Raw genomic sequence first — 22,291 nt, 5'->3', positions numbered from 1 at the left:
ATTCATTTCACTGCATGTAATGTGCATGAATTTGATGAATAATGCTTCAAACTTGGGGATGTTGTTGTTGATGAATTAACTACATTACTGTAAAGTTAGTTCATTTAACATTGATGTCATTCTAAATTATTGTACGTTCTTCTATTAGCAGCAAAGGAATAATTTTAATTATTTTAGCCGACGTAAATCTATCTTCCAGAGAATAGATTCGATTTGCCCATCTGAGTAAGAAACGTTAGTCCATTCAATTCCCTTGATCTGTTCCACTGTCAAGGCTGAGTGTTATCCATGCTCTAGTTCCACACCTTTGCTCCATCCCTTGAACTCGTACTTATAAACACCTATTGATATAACTCTCAAAATTGTCCAGTCTTTTGGGGGACAGAATTTGAATCTTTCCTTATCCTTTGTACAAAAAAAAGGTTAAGGGAAGTTTAGAATTCTCTCCCCAAAAAGGTAAAAATATATTCCTTGATTTCCTTCCTACATAGCTTAGCACCAGTAAAGGAAATAGTTTTCTCAGATGTTACTTATTTATTTGCTTTATCAATTTAAAACTGCCAATTAGATCTCAAGAAAATTGGAGCTAAATTCAGCCACCTGTCTCCTCAAACCTGTTTCACCCCTCAATCCGATCATGATTAATTTGCCCCATGCTTCACTCCTCCTCTGTGCCATTTCCCCAACTTCCCTCAATTTCCTATTCTTTTAAAATATTATCTATATTCACTTTAAATACTTCCACGGTGAACAGCCTTAACAACTCTATAAGGTAATGAATGTCAGTGATTTCATCACCATCTGTGATAAAAACATCCTATCTGCCTGTTTTAAATGGCTACCCTAATCTTGTAACTATGCTTCCTTGTGTAAGATTCTCCCACGAATGGAACCATCACATCATCTAAACTGACATGCCCCCTTAGGTACTTGTAAGGTGACCCTCATTCGACTAAACGCCAAAGAATCTCAAAACTTCAGAATTGAAGTTTGTAGTGTTCATAACCATGTGTTATCAGAATGCCGAGTGCATGATCCATCTCAGTTTCCTGCGGAGATACCACCATCTCAAAATCCAGACTTCACCAGTTCAATGTGATATTTAGAAATGGCTGAGACTGCAGTGTAGAGCAATGACAGTTGGACCAGACAATAGTCTAGCTAGAGAACTGTTCTACAGAACTAACTATTCCTCTAAAAGATAGACACAATAACTCAGCGGGTCAGGCAGCATCTCTGGAGAAGAGGAATAAATTACTTTATCTTGCACTAAATGTTATACCCTTTATCCTGTATCTGCGCACTGTGGATGCCGCACTGTATCTCTAAACTAAAACTAAACTATTGCAGCAAGAGACTTGACACCATCATTCACGAACAATGCGGCATGCTTGATCCTTTAAATATTCATTCCCCTTACCACAAGCACACAACAGTTGCAATCAGATATGATCAGTCAATCACTTTTATCTCATGAAAGTCCATTGACCCGAGATGTTACACAACAGTATGGATCACTAAAGAAACCCTTTGTTAGCACACCAAACAAAGTCAATTTATTGAGAAATCAGAGTGCATTTAAAGATCTGCAGTGTATTCTCCCAATAATAGTGCAGCTTCCTCAGTTAGAATCCAAAAAAGGCATTGCGGCACCTCATAAACCTTCAACCTCAAGCCAGGAAAGACAATATTGCCATTTGCTGGAATTCTTGCAGGTGCCACATCATCCCGAATTGGAAATATATCACCATCTCCCCATTTGAGCTAAAAATACCTTCATCAAAATGACTGCAGCAGTCAGGAGCCCACCAACTTCTGATGGAAAGTTAAAAATTAGTAATAAATGCTGGCTGGGGCATTGTGAAGAGAACAAAATATCTACCATAACTATGCAAGATTTATTTAAGGTTAAGTTAATCAGGTTGTGCTTGTGCAGATAGCATTTATCCATTTCCAGTGGAGTGAGAAGAGAGGAGAGAGTGTGGATAGGGGATGAGTAGAGGGGGGAAGATAGAAAGAGCTGGAAGAAAAGAATGGAGAGAAAGTTGAAGAGAAGAGAACAGAAAGGAGGATGATATGAGGTGAAAATGACAGAAAAGGTAATAGTGTAGGGGAGGTGAGATGGGGAAAAGTAGGAGAGAGCATGGGGAGGGTGCAGGGAAATGAGAAAGGTGAAAAATAATGACAGTGGGGCACATTGAGATGGAAGTCAAGGAGGCGGGAGAAGCAATTTATAGGACCACAAAAATAAAACAGCAACTAAGGAAAGGAAAAGAACACTCCCAAGGCCAAAACCTTTCTGTTCCCTGTAGATTTACCTCCATTGACAATTTTCAATGCTGAGAAGTAGCCTAATAAATTTCTGATCATAAAATAGAAAACAATTGCAAATAATAGGCATTGGAAATACAAACAGGGAATATTCATGGAATGAATGGATGGAAATAAACAGCTGCTAGCTTCTGTGGAGAGAGACTAAAAGTTGGCTTTATAGGTCTATCATCAGATATGATCATCCAGTCAACTGACTTTCATCTCACGAAAGGCTATTGACCTGTGATGTTGTACAACAGAACGGATCACTATATAATCCCTTTGTTAGCACACCAAATAAAGTCAATTTATTGAGAAATCATTTAAATTTTCTGCAGCGTATTCTCCCAATAAGTGTAGAGCAGATTCCTCAGGCAAATGACAGTGTGTGGGGGATGGTTATACATAAATTATATGAATATAATCAATCTCACACTTGCAGCAGTGTGGTCACCAAGCTGGATTGACAAGGATATTACTCATTCATCTCCTGGCTGCATAACATTGTTGCTGTACAGATCATTTAAAAAAAAAGTTACTGCAGAAAAAGATGTGCAGCTTTGTACCCAGTTAATTAAGTCAGAGTGCCAGATTGTATCACATGTGGCAATAATAATTATAAAAAAAAAAAGATTTTGGAGAATTGCACTACTTTCCAAACACTATGCCTTTGTGTTTTTTTTTTAAACATCTGAAGTTATTTAATTATTTCCCTGTTGGGTTTTCTATCAGGATACTTTTAATGAAGATAAGTGCAACTCATACAAGCAGATGCTGGAAGAAGAAATTGCATTCTGTGGTGTCCATGAAATAAAATTAACTAAAATTCTTCATAATTGTTCAGAAATGGTTAATACTCATACCAGTTTTATGTGTTTCTACCCATCATCATTTTGGCTCAGATGTTCTTTTTTGTGTGCCTGCTGTGTATGTTTCACAGTTTTCTGTTAGTGATACATTACACAGACAAAGAGGCTTAATCTGACCTTAACAGTGACTCTGATGTCATATTAGCTCACTTCATCTGCCCCTATCAGAGATATTTCAACCCATTCCTTGCCTTACATTCACAGTGAATGGCAGGGCTATGTGGAGTGTTGTAGAGCAGAAGAACCTAGGAGTGCAGGTCCATAGTCCCTTGAAAGTGGTGTCACAGGTGGATAGTGTGGTCAAGAAGACTTTTGGTACATTGGCCTTCATCAGTCAGAATGTTGAGTATATTAGTTGGGATGTTATGTTACAATTGTACAATACATTGACAAAGCCACATTTTGAGTATTGTGTTCAATTTTGGTCACCCTGCCATAGGAAAGATGTTGTTGGATGGAAAGAGTTCAGGGAAGATTTACAAGGATATTTGCAGGACTTGAGGGCCTGAGCTACAGGGAGAGGTTGGACAGGCTAGGACTTCATTCCTTGGATCACAGGAGGATGAGTAGTGATCTCATAGAGGTGTATAAGATCATGAGGGGAATAGAGAGGGTAGATGCACAGTCTTTTACCCAGAGAGGGGAAATCAAGAACCAGACGTCATAAGTTCAAGGTAAGAGAGGTGGGATTCTATTGGAACCCGAGGGGAAACTCAAGGGGTGGTGGGCATACGGAACGAGCTGTTAGAGGAGGTAATTGAGACAGGTACTATTACAATATTTCAAAAACATTTTGTCAGTTACATGGATAAGAAAGACTTAGAGAGATATGGGACAAACACCGGCAGGTGGGACATATAGATGAGGCATCTTGGTCAGCACGGGCATGTTGGGCCGAAGGGATTGTTTTCATTCCATATTATTCTGTGATCTTTTATGCTTTCTTAAACTAATTTGTTCCTCCCTTTTCCAATTCTGACACAGGTTCCTGGGCCTGGAACATTAACTGTTTCCATTTCCGTTGATGTTGCCCGACTTGTTGAGTGTTACCAGCTTGGGGAAATAGAAGAGATAGTTTCAAGGTGTGCTATGAAGAAAGGGAGGCGGAGAGTTTATGAGAGGAGATTCCAGACTCTGAGATCAATGGTGCATGCAATTAAATTCCTACCAGCTCACTTTAACTTAATGACTTCCCCTTAAGTTAAGTAAAATAGTTTTTAGGCATTTGTAACTAAGGTTAGAACAGGTTGTGTGCTCTATTTATTGCAATGATGAACAAATCACTATCAGAGAAGCATGAATGTGTAGAATGACAAAAAAAGATTGGATTATCTCACAGATTTATATTTTATTCATTAGGAGTTGGGAAATACATATGTAAAGGCTTTTAAACTGATATAATTGCTTGTTTCAGCAATTCCCGAAGATCCAGAAGTAGCTGAAGAGTTTTATCATGAAGATGGTTTTGAATCTTGTTCTGATGAAAACCTAGAAACTGACGAATCCAGTGAAGAAAGTGAATGCTCTACTTTCAAAACTTATGAACAGGTAGACAATACTCCAGCTCAGTATCAAATGCAGCAATTTTTGACTGGTATCTGGGTAGATGTTTTTATTGTTGCTGTCGGGGATGATGAAGAGAGTGAGAGTTAAGGAAAACTAATTAGCGCCATGATGGATGTGGGATATGTGATGGTACAAGAAGAAAGCCTGTTTAGATGTTTCACCAGAGACATCATGACTGATTTATTACCTACCTCTATCACCCCATGTTAACCTTGTATTCTGAATAACTTTACCTAACAAAAATACATCCATTTCAGATTTAAATTTGGCTAGTATTTACTTTTTTGGATAAAGTGCCAAATTTCAACTACACTCTCCATGTGGGACTGCTCCTAGACTCCCAAATTAGCTGAAAGAGTTTCTCCAAAGCTACTCAGTTTTCTTTATGTTCTTGAAAACCTCCACCAGTCTCCCCATAACATTCTAACTTTCAGCAAATACCAGTTTGTACAATTCCTCTTTGTGATTTAACACCAAATATCATTCTGATGGTTGCGAGTAGTTGCAGAAGTAGTGGAACTGAAAGGGCAAGAAACCCAGTTGTATAATCTGTAATTATATTCATCAGTGATTGGCAATTACAGTCTTTTTCTGCACAACTGAAATTTAGATCCTCACTAAGAATGGACATGCGGTAAACCCTCATAACAACGGACCATAGTGAGGGGTGGGGGTGGGGCTGGGGAATGGTGTCCTTTATCACTGATTGTCCGCTATAACCGAGTAAGTTATCGTTGTATAAGTAATAGAAACAGGGAACTGTAGATGCTGGTTAATACACAAAAGGACACAAAGTATGGGACTAACTCAGCTGGTCAGACAGCATCTCTGGAAAATTTGAAAATGTGACATCGAGTCAAGACCCTTCCTCAGACTATTGATCTTAAATTGGGCCTGGAATCCAGGCGAGGTGATGGCCCAGCCTAGAAGTGGCCAGAAGGCGTTGCGGGCCAGTGATGGCATCAGCAGCCCGGCATGGCATGAAGGCCGGTAAATCAGTCCACTATAACCTAAATCCGTAATAACAAGGGTTTACTATATGTATAACGTTTTAATTTAAAGCAATTTTGTTTCAAGGTCATTTGAATTTAACCTACAGAACAGTATGTTCTATGCGCACATGTTTCTCAAATGGGCATTTTAAATAGATTCTTAATCATTTCAAGTCATTAAGGTGGAAGAATAATTAGGTGTAAATTCACTAAAATTCAATGGATGAGAAGAATATTTTCGGACTTATTTTTCAAAAAGGTTATGTAGATCTTGCACTATTGCTTTGCTGACATTTAACATTTCTAGGATTGCAATAGTTCATAGATTTACTGGTGTCAAGAAAGTCAAGTTTTATTGTCATATATCCCACAATGGAATTCTTTCTTGCAGCAGCAGCACAATAGTTTTGTAAACACTGTACTCAATTGATAACATAGCAAACAAACAAAAAACTGTTCAGTAAACATAAAACATAAAACCCAATATAGTGCCAAAGCAAAACAAAGCCCAAAGCCTATGTCCCTAGTGCAACTCAGGCAGTTCACAGTTTAAAGTTGAATTGGAGTTTGTTGTGTTCAATAGCCTGAAGGTTGTTGGAAATAAACTGTTCCTGAACCTGGACGTTAGAGTTTTCAGACTCCGACACTTACTTCCCAATGGCAGCAGTGAAAGTAGAGCGTTGGCATGGTGGTGCAGGTCCATGATGATGCTGGCTGCCTTTTTGATACAGCACCTCTTGTTGATCGCTTCAATGGTGGGATCGATATCATCACATTCTCCAGACTTTGAGAATGTATTGATTTTTAGAAAAAAATAGACTAAGTGGGACCCGTTGGGTCCCAGCATCACACGGGAGGGCTGGTCACCAACGCAATATTCCACCTCTCCACCAATTCCAATATTGCTCGTGGGTGGGGGGGGGGGGGCTTTCTGTTGCGTTAGTATGGGTGTTGCGGGCAGAAGGTACTGGTTTCCAGACGGCTAGTATAGACATTGTGGGCCGAATGGATTCTTGGGCTGGCAGCCAACTGTTGCAACGATTTTAAAAGCCAAGCCAAGGCAAACAATTTGGCTGCAGCCACCCGACAACCAAAATTCATTTTGTGAACACAAACTTTTTTTAAAAGGCGAGGCAAACAATTGGGCAGCAGCCACCTGACAACCAAAATTCATTTTGTGAACACAAACTTTTTTTAAAAGGCGAGGCAAACAGTTGGGCAGCAGCCACCTGACAACCAAAATTCATTTTGTGAAAACAAACTTTGAATAAAAAAGCAAACAATTTGGCAGCTGCCACATCGAGGGGACTCACCATGGAGTAGACGTGCGTTCAGTGTTATTCACAGTTCAGAGAGCCGTGATCCTCTTGCTCCCTGGGTCTGGCAGAGACTGAGTGAGGCACGACACTTCCGGATTTTATAGTCCCTCCCCCCTGCCGCCAGCGGGGGCAGCAGAGAGAATGGAGAATTAAAAAAAAACATGAATATTTCTCTGATTTTTCATTGATGGGAAAATTCCTCTGCTCCCGGAAGGTGGAGGGGGGCTCTGAGCGAGGTGGCCAAAAATGACGGCCGTAGGTGACGGCGTTCTCTCGGAAATCGCAGCACAGTGGGCCAAAAGCAGTCAAGATCAGACTTTTAGTAATATATAAGATATCATTATTAAGCAAAATGATTGAAAATCATCCTGCTGATCAATAGATCATATAAGTACATGTTTGTTTTCTGTCCATAACCTAATTTTCCTGTTCACAATCTTTCAGGACACAGATGTTGAAGCCCTAGTACGGTGCATGGAGGATGTTCTGGACAGCAGAACGTTAGGTATGTCTTTCACGACTTTACTGCCACCATCATCCAATTACAGAACTGAATATCCAATTCAGTGGTACAGAAGACCTACTTTTTGAAACCACCGCTTTCCCAACTATGATTCACACTAGACAAATTAAATGATTATTTAGTGCCTCAGTATGCCTGTATATAATTATAATTTTCATAACAAGCCATACAAGCTTTCTGGAAATAGACAGTCTTTACACAGAATGGCTGGAGAACGCCATTGTAATCAACAGCAATACGTTGTTTATACGCAATAGTTGTCTATATGTGATAGTAATAGTCTTGACAACCAGCGAGTCTGGCGATGGATCTCAATCCTTTCTCTTTCAAGCAAACATCCAGGAGCATTAGATATCCATTCCTTTAAGCCTGCTTTCCAGTTTGTGAAATCAAAACTGATTTGCAGCTAATTCTTATCTATCATCTCCACAAGTCGTAATGGCCTTGGCTGGGGATAGAAAAATCAATAAGAATAGCATCAGGCATTTAAAATGAAGGCACCACTCTTCCTTAGAATCTACAGTCTGTGGCTTTTGCTGCCACTCACAGAGAGCATTGATTGAGATGTGTGGATCTCCGAGAATGAGGGCACCGTGGGTGAGTGATTTCATGAACAGAGATTTCTTGCACAGCAATGCTCCCTATTAAGAGCTGCTGGCCATGAAATAATTTCAATGAAACACTGCCCTGTCTCACTTACAGTAACTACGATCTTTTGTCTTGTTGCTTGCGTGCTTTCTCTTAGGCTTACATTGGCTGTAGGCTTCATGATTTTATTGAATTCCTGAATTTAAGGCAGGTTTTTCTGTTTTCTCCCCTGCTGGTTGAGCATTTGTCTTTTTTTTTTAGTGTGATACAAAGTAACATTGTCTGAATTTAAACTTTGACTAACAATTTAAATGACAACCGGCTCTGGACCGGTGCATAGCACCCTTTTCTCTCAATTGGAATGTTGTGTGTTCAAATACCACTTAAAAATCAGCACACAGTCCAAGGTATATACTTCAATGCCGTTCTGGGGGACTGCTGCACTTCGAAATTTCATCTTTCAGAAGAAATAGTAATTGAGGTGCTCTTTACTCTGGGAGGTATGTGATAAAGAAATCATATGATCTTGAAGAAGTTTGGTAACTACGCTGTCCAAGCTAAAGTTTTCCTCAGCATCTTGCTGTTTGCGAAAGCACCACAGCTATTTGGAAATTAGTTGTGGTGTTTCCCACATTGCATCAGGGGCTGGATGGTGCAACTGTTGCCTCAGAAACCCAGGTTCAGTCCTTACTTTGAGCACTGTCTGTTGAATTTGCACATTTGCCTTGACTACATCAGTTTTTTCTGGGTGTTCTGATTTATTTCTACATCACAAAGATGCTGGTAGGTTAACTGACTGCTGTAAATTTCCTTTTCCACAGAACATAGAACAGTATAGCACAGGAAAAGACCCTTCGGCCCACAATATCTGTGCTGAACATGATGTCAAATTAAACAAATCTCCTCTACATGTGATACATATCTATCCATTCACTTCATATCCACATGCCTATCTAAAATTTTCTTAAATGAGACTATCATATCTGTTTCCACGTCCAGCCCTGGCTGTGCATTCCAAGCACCCACCACTCTGTGTTAAGAACTTGAACCTCCCTTTGACCGTGTCAAATACTAGAGGGTATAGCTACATTTCCAACCTGGGAATAAGGTTGTGACTGTCTACCCCATCTATGCCTCTCATAATTTGATATGCTATGCTATGTCTTGTTTCACATTTCCATCTTGGAAAAAAAGTCTGACTATCTACCCTATCTATATCTCTCATTTTATAAATATCCCCCAGCCTCCAAATCCAAGTTTGTCTAACCTTTTCTTGCAGCTAAAATTCTAGGTACTTTACATTACAAATAAAAAGAATTATATAAAAGGGAATGGTCCTGATTGTATGGCAAAGACCCAATGGGCTGAAATGCCTCTTTTCACGTTTTGATAACCAAGTAACAATCTATCTATATCTATCTATACATAACTAAAACTCTGATCTTTCCATTTGCGCAAAAACGGTTCACGATAGCGCTACAATTTTTTGCCAGTTCACTTACCGTTCTCCTGTGCTGCGAATGCACCTAGTTTCATTCCGATCGGTTGAATGTCGTAAAAGTTAGCGAGGTTTAAAAATCTTAAAAACCGTGTGTGCGCAGATCGATCTCTTCTCCTGCCAGTCGGCACCGCGCAGATTAGTCTCTTCCCCTGTCACTCCCCGGGACGGTCCACCCCTTCCTGCACTATCGCGTCTTTACTGGTGGCCGGCAGAGGTTTCCAACCGGACTTTCGGAGGGACCCGAAGCAGCCCAGCCCCTCCCCGCCCCAAGCAGCAGCCCTGCTACAAGCAGCAGCCCAGCCCCCAGCAGCAGCCCAGCTTCGGAGACCCGCCTAGCCCAGCGTGGGAGACCCAGCCCAGCCCGGAGTCGGAGATGACGCTAAATGGAAAGCGGAGACTCTGATCCCGGCGGAGCAGAACGACCAGCGACCAGCGCCCGCTTTGAGTCCCCATCGCACCGCCAATTCCAGCCACTACCCCTCTGGTCCCTCTCGCTGGCACCTTTCCCCCCCTCCCCGTGATGCCGCCCTCTCCCCTATGGCTCTTTCCCCATAATTTCTCCGAGCTCACATCCCCCCACACACCCCTCTCCCCACAACTTCACCCCCGCCCACACACTCCTCCCCCCACAACTTCCTCCCCGCCCACCCCTCCCCCCGCCCACACACCCCTCCCCCCCACAAGACCCACTGCTCACACCCCTCCCCGCCCACACACACACTCCCCTGCCCACACACCCCACTGCCCATGCACCCCCCCCCCCGCCCAAATCCCCCCACCCAAACTCCCCCCGCCCTCACAACCCCCCACCCCAACAACACTTCCCTGCCCCCACAACCCCCCCGGCCCCCCTCCCCCACCCCCCACAACCCCCCTTCCTCCACAACCCCGCCCCCACAACTTGGGGAATGGGTTGCGTTGCGGGACCAGGCCTCCCGTGTGACTGGGAGCCAACGGGTCCCACTTAGTCTGGTGACCACAAAAATCAAACAGCCAGAGGAACACTGCAGGTGAGGCAGTATCTGTGGAGGAAAATGAACAGTTGGTGTTTTGAGTCTGAACCTTTCCCAAGACTAATGGAGTAGAGAGAAGACAGCTGGTAGAAAGAGGCAAGGGGAAGGTGTGGGGCAAGTGCTGTCAAGTAATAGGTGGATCCAGGTGAACAGGTTGTTTGGTCGATGTGTCAGATGAGGAAGGGACAGGAGGATATAGTAAGGCGAGTCTGGGTCAGAACATGGTCAAAGAGAGAGCTGTAGGAATCAGAGTGGAGAAGGGAGAGAGGGAGACTCACAGAACTCTTCAAAGTTGGCATACTTTGAGGAGATTCTGTAGTGAAGCAATAAAATGGAGACATAAGAGACTGCAGAAGATGAAATCTTGTACAATACCACATTCGTCTCTAAACTTTATGTAGGATGACCCTCGTACATTTATTACTGTTTATAAAGATGAGGATGGATTACACATATCTAGATTTGCATTCTCTTATAAATCTTACTACCAATAATCAATGAATCATACCCTCAAATGCATTCATTTACTGAGCATCCATAACCACCCAGGCTAGTGAATTGCAAATAATTTGTTCTCTCAGTTCTAAACAGTGGGCAACTCTTTATGTGACTATGTCACTTACCCATCCTGAGGAAACAACCTCTCAACATCTATCCTGCCAAGTCTTTAACATCATCATAGTATCGGGGAAATAACTGAGGGAAAGCAAAAGCATGAAGCAGTCTGGCATCTTTTGTTTTACTTTCTGGTAAACTTAAATGCATAAGCTTAATCTTTAGATTTGATGCCCATATGTAATTGGACAGATTGCTAGATAACCCAATGCACATAAACAGTGAAGGGATTGAGCAGTAGACTCCATGCAGAGAAGTGAGGCAAGGATCAGTTGATAAACACAAAATGCTGGAGTAACTCAGCAGAACAGGCAGCATGTCTGGATAGAAAATGGGGGAAAAACTATATTCCAGCTTCTATTTCTTATGTTCTCACAACAACCAAGGTAATACTTCAAAAGACACAAAGTGCTGGAGTAACGCAGCAGGTCACTATAACTATATGCAGTTAATGACAAGATCCTTAACAGCATTGATGTGTGTGTGTGTGTGTGTGTGTGTGTGTATATGTATGTATGTATATAATATATATACCCACCCACCCACACACAATTTCCCTCCTGGGATTAATAAAGTTCTATCATATAGTATGTGTAGTAGGAAGGAACTGCAGATGCTGGTTTAAACTGAAGATAGACACAAAAAGCTGGATTAACTCAACAGGTCAGACAGAATCTCGGGACAAAAGGAAAATATTACGTTTTGGGTTGGGTCTGAAATAGGTTCCTGCACACCTTTGGAATGTGGAAGGAAACACGAACACCCGGAGAAAACCCATGTGATCAAATGGTAAAGGAGCAAACTCTATACAGACAGCACCCATATTCAGGATCAATTCTGGGTCTCTGGCACTTTTAGGCAGCAACTTTATGGCCAATGTACTGCCCCATTGTCTTGAACTTAATTAAAACATACAGTAGCTGTAAAGGGGGACATAGCGCCACTTGGAGATTTAAAACTGAAAATGGATATTTTCATTTTTTTAGTAACCAAAGTTATCAATGTATAACTTTTTGTGTGTTGGAAAACAAAATATAGTGGCACAGCTGGTGGACTTGCTGCCTCACATGCCAGAGATCTGTGTTCGATCCTGTCCTCGGGCACTGTCTGTGTAGAATTTGCACATTCTCCCTGCAAGTGTGTGGGTTTCCTCCCACATCCCAAAGATGCATTGGCTTTGTAGGTAAACTTGTCTCTGTAAAATTGCCCCTAATGTGTAGGGAGTGGGTGAGGAAAGTGGGGTAACAGAACTTGTGTGAATGGGTAGACAAAAATGCTGGAGAAACAGCGGGTGAGGCAGCATCTATGGAGCGAAGGAAATAGGCCACGTTTCGGGTCGAGACCCTTCTTCAGACTGATGTGAGGGTGGGGGGAATGGAAAGAAGAAAGGAAGAGGCGGAGACAGTAGGCTGAGGGAGAGCTGGGAAGGGGAGGAGAAAGCAGGGATTACCTGAAATTGGAGAAGTCAATGTTCATACGGCGGGGGTGTAAACTGCCCAAGCAAAATATGAGGTGCTGCTCCTCCAATTTAGGGTAGGCCTCACTCTGGCCATGGAAGAGGCCCAGGACAGAAAGGTTGGATTTGGAATGGGAAGGGGAGTTGAAGTGTTGAGCCACCGGGAGATCAGGTTGGTTATTGCGAACTGAGTGGAGGTGTTGTGCAAAGCAATCGCCAAGCCTGCGCTTGGTCTCACCGAGGTTGATCATACGCTGAATAATCCAACCACATTTTTGTATGGAAGCGGAAAGAAATAATAGAAATTGCATTCATTGCAACGTGTAAAAAGAGTTGAGATACTGTATTGTAATTTTGCTGCATGTCATTGTGGTATATATCATGTCTTGGTTGGTGAATATGTTTAGTTTGTGACTTTATTTGAAGCAGAAATAATATGTGAACGCTTCATTGAGCATAATTCCAACTGGTAACTACGCACTTTGTCCGAGCACATTATCGCACGCGTCATGCAAGCTGTCTTAAATGACCACCTAAACTGTCATTTGGCAACTTATAAAGCTGCCAAGGTTGCCCGGCTGACAACAGAGAAAAAAAATTAAGTGAGAGCCCAGCAAGGTGTATAATATTTTTGACAATGTCATAGGCCTTTCTTACATATGCTGTCACAACGCACTGTAGTCTCTAAACAATCCTTCAGTAATTTTCCTTGCCCTCAATTTCGGAATAATAGTGTTTTAAGCTAACAACTCGACACTAGAACTGGCAATAAATTAAAAAAGCGCAGCTTTCCAGCCGCTTATCTCATTGGCCATGCTTGGCTGCTAATCCGTGTCAATCTGGTGGACCATCTTCCTCTAGTCGTGGGGGTGGGGGATTGGGAGGGGCCTCACGTGGAACAGTTTAGGGCCTCTCTTCATCAAAATCCAGCCCTGAGAATGGGGTTGAGAGAGAAAGATAGATCAGCCATGATTGAATGGCAGAGTAGACTTGATGGGTCGAATGGCCTAATTCTGCTCCAAGAACATGAATAATAGTAAGATTAAACGAGAACTTACCAGTTTGATCTTGATTTTATGAGGAGTTACGATGAGCGATTACGTGAAGAAGGGCCGTCCGTCTGCGTGCGCGTCAATCTTCAAAGCAGCGGTGTTAAATCACAGATAAAAAGAAGACCTGAGAATAGTAAGATTGTGAAGAAACTAGAACTTCCATATGACCTTGATAGTATGAGGGTGGGAGCGGTGGGCACGTAACCGCTCATCGTAACTCCTCATAAAATCAAGATCAAACTTCAAACTGGTAAGTTCTCGTTTAATCTTACTATTTTACTTCGGAGTCACGTGAGTGACTACGTGAAGATTTCAAAGCTCTGTGATTTTACGCCGGTTACGAATCCAGGCATCACACACTGAATGGATTGACCATGGATGCGTGTAATCATTAAAGCATTCAGACATTACGTAGTTAAGTAAAGAAACTGATGCTTTAAATGAAAGAAAAGTTTAAAAAAAAGTTACCCCTCCCAACCTTGGGGGGGGGGGGGAACTAAGGGACAGAACTTAAAATGGTACGTGCAAACACCCCCAGTCCGGTTATGGGTTTGTTATAAAACCGGTGGACCGTTATTTCATTCGTCCATCCTGCAGCCACTAGGATGTCGTCAAGGGGCACGTCCATAGCTCTTGCTGCCGACGTAGATGCAGCCCTGGTGGAGTGAGATTTAACCATATAAATGTTTACTTCTGCTACCGCTATTACCTCTTTTGACCATCTGGAGATGGTTTGAGTTGACACCTTTTGGTGTGTTTTTTTTTATGGCTGATGAGGACCGATTGTTCTGAGCCTCTGAGGTTCTCCGTAACTCTCAGATAGTGGTGTTAGTATGTTACCACCCACACAACCGTTGGTCCTCTGGATATGCCAAGAACTGGATCTCCATCCCTGGCATTCCTGGCCTGCTCTGTTTATCAGGTTCCTGATTAGGAATGTTATGTTGTTCATATTGGTGGTCATGTAGTCCAACCGTAGCTTTTGCAGTGTCTGGACTCTTTGTCAGCATACCACCTTCAGGGTTAGTTATATGCGGTCCCCACTGTCAAAATAGGGTTTGTACCATGCTCACATCCAATGTGTCAGTGTACCTTGGCCTTGGAGGTCTTAAATTGTAAATTCCCTTCATGAATTTAGTTGTAAAGGGGTGCGTTCCTATCGAATGTGCCCTGCTTCCGGCATCAGATTGGAGGAGAGTGCGCCTCTGGCACTATAGATGCACTATAACTTAGTTTATAGTTATAGTACAGTTGATAGGAACTCCAAGACATCCGTTATCCGAACTGTGTTGCATTTGTTCGTACAGTCCTATGCCTTGAAATGGCCTCCTCAGAATCTGCAGACCAACAAGTTATACGTTCATGTAGTGGATGATTGCTCCCTGTAACTGGGTTCACTAGGAGGTCCCTGCTCTTGGGTACAGCCATTACTGGCTGGACTATAATTCCCAAAATTTTTGGGGACCAGGCTTGAGTAGGCCAATCTGGCACTACCAATATGCCTGTGGCTTAGTCTTGCTTGATTTTTGTCAAGCATCGGTTTGTGAGACAAATTGGCGGAAAGCATACATAAACATTCCTCCCCAATTGAGGGAGAAAGCATCCACTGCCTTGCTCCTGGATCCAGCTCGCAGGACACATATCTGGGTAACTAATGGTTAGTCTTGATGCAAACGGATCAACATCTGGTATGCCAAATCATGTAGTTATTTTGTTAAATACTGTCTGATTCAACATCCATTCTGTGTTGTTATTAAACATTCGTGATCCAGCATCTGTCACCGTGTTATATCTACCTAGTAGATTTCCCAAATATTCCTCTCAATACACCAGTGCCAAATGAGGTTCGACAATCTGTCGTAAGATACAGATTTTACACCACCCTTGTTAATGGATATATGCCACCGCAGTGGTGTTATCAATCTGAATTTGAACAAGCACCGGTTGCATATCGCTACAGAGAACCTTGAGTCCATATTGTGCCCCCAACAATTCTGGGTAATTGATTCCATGTGTTGGGGAATTACAGACTCCTGCTCATTCCATCTGCCCCCATAGCTTTAGACTGTGTTGGTGTCTCCCCATCCTTAGCCACTTGCATAGATCTGAAGAACCCTCGATGGCTTTCGAGCAAAATTTCCCTGAGCTGTCTCCCATTCGTTATCCACCATAGTTATTCAACAATGGCCTCTGCTGGCAATCCATAGTTTGCCAATTCGGCCTGCATGTAATCTGAGTGTTCGTTCCTTTGCTTGCTGTAAGTTCTGGTAATGCAAAGGCCCGTACTGCTGGGAATGCAGCTACTATTTGCCAATTACACTCGCTGTTTGCCTGATAGATGGCTAGAATTTGACTATCAGGCATAATTAATATTGTCGTTTGCCCCTAGGCAAAGTCACCAACATATTTACTGTTTTTGATAGTAAATTCTAGGTAATCAATTACCCTTGTAGGTGTCAATTTTGATTTAACTGGATGGATGAGGTAATCAATTCTTTCAAACAGGGTTTTGGTTTGCTTGACTGATGCTTCTGCCAATTCTTGGTGACTCCAAAATGAAAATGTCCTCCAAATATGCCATTACTATGTGGTTTTGAGACCTTTGTAGTCCCAGAATTGGTTTCCATAGTTTAGTCATTAGTCTAGGAGCTGATGTCAACCCATTTGGCAGAGGCATGCCATCCAGTTAAACTTCAAATATCTCCTGTTCTTAATGAATAGACACCGAATAGTATGCATCTTTGAGGTCGATGCATGCCATGTGACCATTTTATTGGAAGCTCCTATAAAACAGTAGTTAGACCATAACAAAAAATTGCTGTTTCTAAAAGTCTGTACTGCACAAATGAGTTAAACCTGGATGAAGTGACATCCTCCATCTGTCACCTGTCCTGGAAGGCAATCCTGCCCAAAATACTGGGCCTGTCTTGAAGACAATTCCGGTCCGAGTTCCAAGTCTGCTTGGAACCTATGTATGTACACAAAATTGCTGGAGAAACTTAGCGGGTGCAGCAGCATCTATGATGCGAAGGAAATAGGCGACGTTTCGGGCCGAAACCCTTCTTCAGACTGGCTGAAGAAGGGTTTCGGCCTGAAACGTCGCCTATTTCCTTCGCTCCATAGATGCTGCTGCACCCGCTGAGTTTCTCCAGCAATTTTGTGTACCTTCGATCTTCCAGCATCTGCAGTTCCTTCTTGAACACCTGGAACCTATGTATGTTGTGCAGTAAAAAATAATCACATGTTGTAACCTGTTTTTTTAAACCAGATCTGAAATTCATGTTATTGTCATTTTGAACAAAAACACAAGAGTAAAATTACCAACATGTAACTGGTCCACAATCCCTTGTTTCAGTAAACCCAGACCCACCTACCTCCATGGCTACCGGTGGTCTTGTGGTAAGCCCAAAGGCCCCTGATGCGGGTTCCTTTTCTCTCCTTGATTGGGAGTTGGACTGGTAGTGCATTCCATGTTTCTCCTGACCTCTGCTTGGGTCTTGGTCTGAAAACCTTATCATACTGAGCCTGCCTTGTCAGACAATTCTGGCCATAATTCTGAGTCTGCCTTGAAAGACGACTCTGATCATATTTCCGTGCCCAGCTTTCAAGCTACCACCGGCTTCAGTGAACTGCTTACTCCCTATGGAGGTGTGGGGTGTGTTGTCGCCTACTGATGAAGTTTGCTTGTCGTTGGTACCTTGATTGGTCCTACAGCTTTTGCTTCCTTCTTCTGGTCTTACCTGAAGAGAGGATTCGGCGGCTGGTTTCTCCAAAGTCACCCTGATAACGCTGTTCCCTTGCCGGCATTTGTTTTTTTTAATTTTTTTTAAAAAAATTATTTTTATTAGAAGTACAGTAAATTACAGTAATACACATCACATATATCTTATTACATTTTGTTGTACCACTTCGTTTTTCGAGCTTTAAAAAAGGTAGAAATAAAAGAAGTAAGGAAAGTGAGCAAGAATCGTGAAGGTGCAGGAAAGTGTTGGGAGAAGAAAGCCCCTTAGGGAAGAAGTTAGAGAAGGAAGTAAAGAAAGGAAATAAGACCCTAGAAAGAAAAGAAAAAAAAAGGAAAAACAATCGCTCTATTGTAACACAAAACTCTGCAAAAAAGGATATACCAACCGTGTTTTTTTTTAATTTATTTTATACCCCCCGTCATTTGTGCGGATATTCTGCCAACTGCTGTCTCTTGAGGCCATATGCATGTGCTTCAGTATGTTCATACTTTAATTCGAGATCAGTTACCTACTGATCTCGAAACCAAATTTCGTTTGAACGTTATGTGAGGTTCAAATGACAAATAAATGGTATTGTATGGTATTGTATAGTATTGTAATTCGAGATCAGTTACCTACTGATCACTCACACTCCTCTCCATTGAGAGTGAGATTTGTAGGTAGCCCTGAAAACAGGTGCTGCCGCAGGCCCCTGAGGATACCTGCGCTGACATGGCCCCTCCAGCGGGCCTAAATGAGATTCTTGCTTTTGGTCAGACTGAAACTGACCGTGAATGCTCCTCTCCTCAGAGCAGGAGACATTTTCTAGATCTCTATCCAGGGAAGCAACCAGTGGAACCTGGATGATTGCAGAAGTATTTCTTTTCTTTTGTGCTTATTATTTATTTTATGTAAAGCTCTTTGGTGCAAGTTAACTTAAACAGTGCTATGTAAGTATAAGTTACTTACTTACTTCCTTTCTTCTGCTTGTCCCTGGGAAGGTTTCCCCCCCCCCTGCTTTTGTACTCTGATTCAGAGTAGTTTCTTCCATATGTACTTCCCCCTCCAATGGGGAAGATATTGGGCTGCCCCATTGTGCGAGGCTCCCGGTACTGCCTGCTGCTGTAGGCTCCGGGCTGACACAGCTCTCTCCTTAGAGCAGGTCATTGTTGGAGCAACTTCTCCAAAAAGTTGCTCCTATGTGGGAGAGTCGTCCTCAGACGCTCTCCATTGAGGGAGGGTATCCCTTTCCCTCCCCGGACTCTTCTGAGTCAACGGGTTGTTTGACTTGCGGGTGGATTTTCCCGTACTGCAGGACCACCAACGGAGCTCCCTCCTGCAACAAGTCTCCTGCCGGTTCAGCTGCCGGCGCTGTGTCGGGAAACACCGTCGCCCGCTACTGGGAAATGCTGCGGTCTTCGGCAGCCGACTTCCCCGCGGACCGTATCCTCGACATCTGGGCCCAGAAACTACAAAAAGTTTCAAGCCCGAAAGAACGCAGGTAAGTGATTCAACTTTCCTTACCTGCCCATCCTAACGGCCTGGGAGGACGCAGTGCCTCTGCCAGTCCGTCGCGCGTTGCGTTCAGACGTAATGACGCGCACGCAGACGGACGGCCCTTCTTCACGTAGCCACTCACGTGACTCCGAAGTAAAATCTCTATTTCTTGTAACTAGAAATATTAGATAGACATCCATGTGTTTGCATGAGTACATCAGAAAATAAGACTAAAAGGCTTTTTGTTCATTTAATAATATTGTGGCTGGTCTAGGCCTCAGCTCTACGTTCCTGCCTATTACCCATAATCCTTGTTCCACGTGGACCAAAAATATATTTATCGCAGCCATAAACATTTTCAAAGACTCTATCTCCACCATTCTCTGGGGTATAGAATGCTGAAGATTCACTATGCTCTTGGCCCTTATTCTGCCCCCCCCCCCTAGTCTCAGATTCCTCCATAAGGGGGAAACATATTCTCCCTGTGCTAACTAATTCTCGAAATAATGCCTGCAATTGTTGGGGAGGTGAGAAACCTGCAACTCATGAAATGCTGCCCTTCTGAATTGAGAAAGATGGCATCAATAATGTGTCTCTGCATTGATTACAGACAGTGGCACTGTGACTCCAGCAGCCTACCGGGGCCCAACTGCAATCAACTGTGTCATGGCACAGGCCAAGATGAATCGCATGAGGGCGTAAGTACTTTATGATGCTCATTTTATTAACTGGAAACCATCCCATATTTGCCAAAGATATTGATTAACAGAAGAAACAGTAGGTTATCTCAATGGTTATATTATTGGACACGTAATGCAGAGGACTGGAATGATGATCCAGTCTTGAGTTTAGATAGAACATTAAATAAATTAGCCCAATCTAGTATCAGTGATGGTCACAATGTAATTATTGGAATATTATACAACCAAGGGCTTCTAATTAATGACCACCACTCAGCCAATTGCAAATAAGTATATTCATCTCTTTAACATTTTAATCATAAACTAACTGGGAAAAATATAGCACTGATGTTTTCAAGCCTCTGGGCATATGAGAGAGAAAGGTTGCAGGGAATACAAGGAAACAGGAGACGGCAAATGAATTGTGGAATTGCCCAAGGAATCAGGATGAGTATAAAATAGGACACATCTATCTCTATCTATCATATCATATCTATATCTATATCTATATCTATATCTATATCTATATACTATTAAAACTGTGTGTGTGTGTGTGTGTGTGTGTGTGTGTGTGTGTGTGTGTGTATGTGTGTGTGTGTGTGTGTGTGTGTGTGATTGTGTGTTATTTTGCATGTGAAACGTACCTCCTCGAAAACCAGACGCAAAAACGCAGAGATTTTTTCGGTAGGGATTTAACTTATAAGTTCAGAAATCCTTGGTCAATTATTTCCCCAGATTTTGAATAAAAATGATCACAAAACTTATTTTTTTAATTATAAACGCGCTCACCAGCTGCTGATGTCACAATACCCACATGCTGACCAATCCAGGCCCACCTGTGTCCTGGCCCTGCCCCCCGCCACTGTGGGTTAAACGCACAGAAATATCGAGAAAGTTCTGCAGAACAAAAATTCTACAGCTGCGTTCCGCTGTAGCTTCTTTTTTCTACAGATCTCGGGGCAGCGATTCCTCGCGAGCTGAACTCTCCTCATAAGTTCCGCTGAACCTTCTCCTCACAGCCGGCGCAGCTCGCAAAGCCCCGCCCGCCTGCGCACCCCTCCCATCCCCTGCGCGCTCATTCGAGCTGTGGGTTTCCAGAGAGTCAGAAGCCGGTGCTTCTTTGCTGTGAACGCTCGCTCCTGGGCGAACGCGTCTTGCCTTAGCGGCTTTAAAGGGCTGGCAGTTATCAATGGCTGTGGGCGTTGTGAGGCCGAGTTATGTCAACACCCCCCCCCCCCCCCCCCAACGAGCACTAGCATTTGGCTCTCTGACTCCTCCCTGTTCTGTGTTCCTCTCTGTGAACGAGCAAGTTCTGCAGATCCGGAGGACAGGCGAGATCCTGGGGAGGTGAAGAGGGCGAGTGGGGGGGATTGAGGGGATTGAGGGAGAGGGGGGAATGGGGAGGTGAGGAGGGAGAGTGTGGGAATAGAGGGAGAGGAATGGGAGTGATAGGGAGTGGGGAATAGATGGACTGCCCCCACTGCTCTCCCTTCCCCTCTCCCTCCCCCTTCTCCCTCCCCACTCTTCCCCCTCTCTCCCCCGTACCCCTCCCTACACACTCTTCCCCTCTCTCCCCTACCCCATCTCCCTCCCCACCCTCCCTCCCCCTTCCCCCCACCTCTCCCCCTCCCTTCCCCCCCCTCGCAGCCCCCCTCTCTCCTCCTCCCCTCTCTCTCTCCTCTCATCTCTCTCACCCCTCCTCCCCCACCCTCCCCCCCTCACCCTCTCTTCCTCCCCTCCACCCCCTCTCCCTCTGTCTCTTGCCCTTCTGTCTCTGCCTCTTTCTCTTTGTCTCTCTCCATTCTCTCTCTGCTCTCACTCTCTACCCCCCCCCCCTCTCTAAACGCGCCTGCGAGTTGGGGGCTATGCGTCAGTGGATAGGGCGGTTATGGGGTAAAAGGAGCAACTTAATAATATTAATATAATATCAAGCATTGCCCCCCCCCCTCCTCCGCAACCACACCATATAACCATATAACCATATAACAATTACAGCACGGAAACAGGCCATCTCGACCCTTCTAGTCTGTGCCGAACACGTATTCTCCCCTAGTCCCATATACCTGTGCCCAGACACGTTGGGGGAACAGACCCAACAGGTCTGCACTTGGTCCAGTATACTTATAAAACTCAGATCTTGGATGTGTATTTATTTGTGTGATTCACATCTCCTCGAAAACACGACGCACTAACGGCGAACGATAGAGATTTACGCTATGGTCAAAAATTGCCTTATCTCAAAATTTCATGGATTATTTCTCGAGTTATTCATGAAAATGTTCAAAAATTTCAAACTTAGAAAATAAATGAGCTGATGACGTCACAATGGGTCTGCTCGCATGGCCTGTGTGCACCGTTTTCCACACGCAGCCTGCTGCGCTCTGTTTTCCATGCGCTGCGAGTTACGTCGCGCCCCCCCCCCGACTCGAAGTCATTTGATCACTGCCTGCTCGCCGTGGGCCCTGCAGCCCGCTCGCCCGCTCGATCCCATCCTCCTCTCCCCCCTCCTCTCTCCCCCCTTCTCCCCCTCCCCCCACCCCTTTAATTTTCCAAATTTCCTCTCAAATACTTCTTCCATGTTTAAT

At 43.5% G+C, this 22,291-nt stretch overlaps 1 protein-coding gene across 1 annotated transcript in view; it reads left to right on the top strand.

Moving 5' to 3' along the window:
• The window catches only part of nek11 (NIMA related kinase 11), a 254,128-nt gene that overhangs the window by 210,748 nt on the left and 21,089 nt on the right, over positions 1–22,291 (top strand). The window contains exons 13-15 of the mRNA XM_033048704.1: positions 4,597–4,730; positions 7,504–7,564; positions 19,637–19,724. Coding sequence (XP_032904595.1) covers positions 4,597–4,730; positions 7,504–7,564; positions 19,637–19,724 — 283 coding nt within the window. The remainder of the gene's footprint in view (positions 1–4,596; positions 4,731–7,503; positions 7,565–19,636; positions 19,725–22,291) is intronic.

Source organism: Amblyraja radiata, chromosome 2 (assembly GCF_010909765.2).
Source record: "Amblyraja radiata isolate CabotCenter1 chromosome 2, sAmbRad1.1.pri, whole genome shotgun sequence".
Lineage (NCBI taxonomy): Eukaryota > Metazoa > Chordata > Chondrichthyes > Rajiformes > Rajidae > Amblyraja > Amblyraja radiata.
Note: the sequence above shows the minus strand (reverse complement) of the source record. Positions and strands in the feature narration are given on the sequence as shown.